Source organism: Corylus avellana, chromosome ca4 (assembly GCF_901000735.1).
Source record: "Corylus avellana chromosome ca4, CavTom2PMs-1.0".
NCBI classification, from domain to species: domain Eukaryota; kingdom Viridiplantae; phylum Streptophyta; class Magnoliopsida; order Fagales; family Betulaceae; genus Corylus; species Corylus avellana.
The window spans coordinates 1,004,934-1,010,320 of NC_081544.1; the positions used below are offsets into that span (position 1 = coordinate 1,004,934).

The 5,387-nt window shown below is 35.2% G+C and overlaps 1 protein-coding gene across 1 annotated transcript in view; it reads right to left on the minus strand.

The window, feature by feature from the left end:
* Window positions 1–702: 702 nt before the first annotated feature.
* LOC132177175 (uncharacterized) overlaps window positions 703–5,387 on the minus strand; it is a gene marked incomplete at its 3' end in the record, with an annotated part of 6,336 nt that continues 1,651 nt past the window's right edge. Inside the window, 6 exon segments of the mRNA XM_059589418.1 lie at window positions 703–833; window positions 1,384–1,514; window positions 1,645–1,879; window positions 1,963–2,110; window positions 4,924–5,228; window positions 5,335–5,383. Of these exon segments, the coding sequence (XP_059445401.1) occupies window positions 703–833; window positions 1,384–1,514; window positions 1,645–1,879; window positions 1,963–2,110; window positions 4,924–5,228; window positions 5,335–5,383 (999 nt within the window).

The following is a 5,387-nucleotide window of genomic DNA, read 5'->3' on the forward strand; positions in this document are numbered from 1 at the left end:
TCTCTTAAGGACTATTTTTTTTATTTTTTTATTTTAAAGTGATTGACGAATTCACTTAAAATATATTAATATAAAACACTAACCGGTTGAAATGAGTGGGTTTGATCATTGATGTCAAAACTTTAGGGAACAGAATAGCTAGTTTCAGGGCTATTAAAATTCAATACTAATTATATTAAAAAAAAAAAAAAAAACCTACTCAACATTTTTAAGTATTTATTGCTCCCAACATTCTTGTTTACCTGTCACATTCGCATCCATTTATTTTTTTAAGGGGAAATTATCTTTTGTCTTCATAAATTATAACGCCTTGACATTTTTTCTCTATGAATGCCAATTGTACTACTTTGCCCCCCTTGAATTACCATTTTGTGTCCAAAACCTCATTTCATCAATCAAAATCGTTAATTTAGACGGTCAAAGTGACAATGTGTTGTAGTTTATGGGGACAAAGTAGCAATGCGTTGTAATTCATAGGGGTAAAGTGACGCAAAATGACGGGTTGACCGTTTGAGTTAACGGCTTTGACTGATGGAATGGGGTTTTGGACACAAAATGGTAGTTCATGGGGGCAAAGTAGTACAATTGATAGTTCATAGGGAGAAAGTGCCGAGGCGTTAAAGTTCATGAGGGCAAAAGATAATTTCCCTTTTTTAAAAAAAGTTAGAAATAAAATAACAGAGAAAATACTAAAAGACTTACACTTGAGCATAAAGCTTCAAATTCTACCTCAATTTCTTCATTTTTTTCACCAGAATTCGATTTCATCTCAAATGCTTCAACCCCAAGTACCTCTCCTTGAGACTCAGTTATTCGTTTTTCAATTCCTTCCTCTGCAAAAAAAGCTTTCGGTATAGATTCTGCAATAATTAAAAAAAAAAAAATATATATATATATATATATATATTCAAAAAAGATGCAGTGGAAATACAATAATAGAAGTCAAAGAAGAGGAAAGTTTCAATAATTTAAACACATGATTTTAATTTCACTGTAGTGGAAATTACCAACGGGCCGCCTTGCTTAACACTGTAAACACCAGCAAACTTTGCTGTGCAACTTCACCTTAAGACTTAGCAATACCATAAGCATAGTGGTAAGAGATAGACTCCCTAAAGCCCCTTATACACAGCAGGCCAAATAAATATAGACTTCCCTATGTGACTCAATGAACTGTGGAAGCTTCTGAAAAAGCTCAGCAAGTTCCTTATACTAATGGAGAGTGACAAGAAGTGTAGTCTGTAGTTCAAATTTCATCTTCAGCTTAAGATTAATTAGCAAGCAAAATAACCCAATCCAAAGTTAACCCGTGATTATCTCCAACTAAAGTTAGACAATAAGAAGAAAATAAAATTTCTTCGAACTGAGATAAGAATCCAAAACCTTTGTAATTGGACACAAACTGCTTAGAACTGGGGTAAAGGGGCCGAGATTTTATTCTGCGCATGACGTGTCCAGCCATGCGGCTCCTGCAGCTTCCCTTCAACTCATCAAACTCCCCCAGGGAATGGAATCTATAGTACTTGAAAAACCCAAATGATTGAACAAAAATTTCTTATACATAATCAAGAGAAAAATTACAGACCCAGCAATAGAATTGAGACAAATTCCTTGCCAATCAAAAGCATGCCTCTGATATCATACCTGCTACATTGTTGGCAGAACCGCTGCTCTATGCCCCCTACAAGCGCCACTGGGATCTTGGAGTGGCGTTCGCAAACCCTGTGGCCCTGATTATATGCTTTGCGCATATTGAGGTCTGCCTTGCATCCATCAACTAAGCATGAAATTTTTTGAGTCTCACTGAGCACACGTGTCCTTTTCGATGGCACTGAAGGCGATGACACCATTGTTGAGCCCTCTTGGTCCTTCAACCCATCTATTACTCAAGTATTGGTTTATACTGTTATAAAAAATAAAAGATAAAAAAAAAAATTAAAAAAAGAGAGTATTGGTTTATACCTTTCAACACTGCTTCACTAGCAAGATCCGATACGCCAATATAAGAGGAATTGGTAGTAATAATAGAGGAGCCAGTGTGGTGTATTTTTTCCCCCTTGATAGCACCTAGCCATTCGTTTTGAAGCAAACGACACAGAACAAAGTCATCCTGCATAACGTGAAAGGGAGAATGAATAAAGGCTCCGTTTTTTTTTTTTTAGTGTAAAATGATTTTTTGTATTTTCGGATATTTGGTGTGACAAAAAAATAATAGTCATCAGAAAATATTTTCGGTTTGACCAAAAATATTTCTTTAATTTTAAGAAAAATGTTTCAATTTTTGAAAATGTAAACCATTTTCTAAGTTTAAGCATGCCACGACCCGACCGAGACACCGCTGTTGGGACTCAGTTTAGACTCGATCGGGACTTGCCGGGACTCAACTAGGACCTAATCGAAATAACGTTAGGACTAATTTAGGACACCACCGAGACCCGATTAGAACACTGTCAGGACTCGGTTATGACAACATTGAGACCTAGTTGGGACATTTTTGTAATTTAAAGTTTAATATGATTCAATGAAAAAATATTAAAAAAATTTTGTGATTTTTTGTAAGCTCCATCCATTTTTTAGGAAAACATTTTTTCATCAAAACAAATGGAGCCTAAATTTGATGTCAAAACGTCATGGAATATAATAACTAGTTTCAGTGCTATTAAAATTCAATACCAATTAGAAAACAAGCCGTAAGAGCAAAATGCGAAATTAAAACATTATGTGAGAGCAGAAAGTTATTTAATTTTTAAAATTAAAACATTAAAATTCACATGGTTTATTGCCTCACATGGTTTATTGAGAACCATGTTAATCATTGAATATATCTTAAGGTCAATGGGAGTAAAGTTATATTTCTTTTAGTCCTGTATATAGATAATATTTTGTTTGCAAGCACTAATTTAGTTTTGCTACATAAAGTTCATCTCACTAAAGTTTTAGGAGAGATTCAGAATGAAGAACTATGAATCTTCAGTAGCATCTATTATTAAAGGGGATAATGTCCCAAAATGTATTGGAACAAAGGCAGATGAAAAATATTCTATATGTATGCACAGGTCTACATTAGACCTGACATTGAAATAGCAGTTGGACTATTGGGTCAATATAGTATTGTGGAATATGCAATGAACCAAGAACTACAGTTTAACCTAAAGATACACTTACCATTTCGTGGTGTTTATTCAGGTTTGATTTTTGCTAAATGTGTAGATAGTAGATAATCGACTGCAGTATATATATTTTCTTATTGTTAAAAGGCTATATACTGAAGATGCAGTAAGCAGACTACAATTGTTACATCTACCATGAAAGCAAAAGTCATTACATGCTGTAAATTTGTTACACAGACATTATAGTTAAGACATTTTTGTTAAAGGTCTCAAGATTGTCAATTTTGTAGCTAGGCCCATAAAGATCTTCTGAATTAATTCTACTGCAGTTATTTTTTCGAAGAATAAATTGAGCAGAAGCAGAAGTATGTATATCGACATAAAGTATCACTATGAAAGATAACATTAAGTGCAATAAGTGTCTATTGAGCATATAAGTATTAAATTAATGATTGCGGATCCCATGACTAAAGGTTTACCGGTAAAGAAAGTATAAAATCATGTGAAATATATGAGATTCATTAATTCATTTGTGCTTAGTTTCTTTTAATTGGTCTATAGACATAAATGTAATGTTATAAAGATTTTTGTGCGCATATATATTATTCTTATCCGTGGGGATAAAATTAAAGTTGGTCTCAAATGACTTATAGGAAGTTCATTCATAAAATACATTATCCATAAAGTACTCATTTAGGGAGGTATTGCACATTGTGATACATGGAAGGGACGACTTATCATATAAAAGCTTTACCGCCATGATTCGTGTGTAGTATTCCTTGAGTGAAAGGATTCCATGAATGGTTGGAATAAATAAAGTATTGGCTATATCATAGAACCGAACACCATAAGGAATTTATGTGTCATAAGGGTCAAGTGGGAGAATGTAAGAAATTCCATTTAAAATATGTCCCTTATGTCACATATATATTATTGTAATTGTAAAATATATATAATTACGGTGTTCGGTGATTTATTCCAATTAAAGCTTATTCTATGAAATCAAATATTCTGAATTAAATTGTCGGTTTAATTCTTGTGGAACAAGTATTTGATTTCATTTATTATTTTGTGGAACCAATTAGCTGTATTGATTATTTATTTGATTTTTATTCCTTGATGTGAGGAATAATTAAGGTAACAGCTCTAATTGAAGGTCTCTGACCTACCTATAAATAAGGCATGTGTATTTAATCAATTGACACTCACTAGTAGGCACAGGTCAGAAGATCCTCAATATTTTTTAGTTTTTCAGATTTTGTTTCTGTGAAGTTGTTCTTCAATTGGCTTCTGCAAAACATGGCTAGAGGTATTTATATAATTATTCATTCCGTTGCTAATTTTATTGTCAATTAGCATTTAATTATATATTGAATTCTTACATGTCTGTCGGTAAAGACTGCCAACACCATAGATGATTTCCAGCTTTTGAAATTTGGGGCCTTTTGGGAAGAAATAACAGGAAGAGAAGGTGGGACTGGTGGTGGTGGTGCCAGCTACCGTATTGGCTCAGCAATAAACATATGATCCTTTCCGGCGATGAAGAAGAGTGGGAATGGTGGTCTGGTTTTCCAGAAGGTGAAAATGGAGAGAGACTCATGTCATTTTGTCGGTAAAAGGAAGGAGCTCACAATCAAAATTATTATTTTTTTCTTTAAGATCAACGTTGCTGAGCCACGTCTGTTTCCACGTCAGTCCGAAAGCAAGATCTGGGAAAAGCTTCCGGATCTCTAGCATTTGTATGGACTAGAATTCAAAATGAAAGTCCAAGTATATACAACAAGGTGAGAGGTGAAAGAAGACTCGTACGTACCTGGTGAGGGCTGGTCCCTGCAGCAAGATCCCCCTTATAATTGGTGGCACTGGCACTATACTCGTGCATGATCCAGTTGGTGCGCGTGCCTTTGGGAGCACGGCCCTTGTAGAAAACCAAGGTCTTCTTCGTACCAATCAAGCCATCACAGGACGACCTGCTGGACTGGATGGAGCGGTCCTTACCGGTGGACTTCCAGTAGCCCGCGAGGGTGGCCCTATTTCGACGTGAGGGTACCTTGGCGTCACGCCGGCAGCGGCAGAAGAAGAACCACTCCCGTTGGTCTGACTTAATGACCGACAAATCTAAAATTTAGCAAAAACATAACACAATTAATTAGCATGTTTCATGCCCCACCCACACAGCAAAATTAACAAAAAGGAAATTAATTAACAGAAGAGAAAAAAGTACCAGGCAAATCCCAGGGCTCATAGTCGTAAACGTCTACTTCGCCAATTATCTGG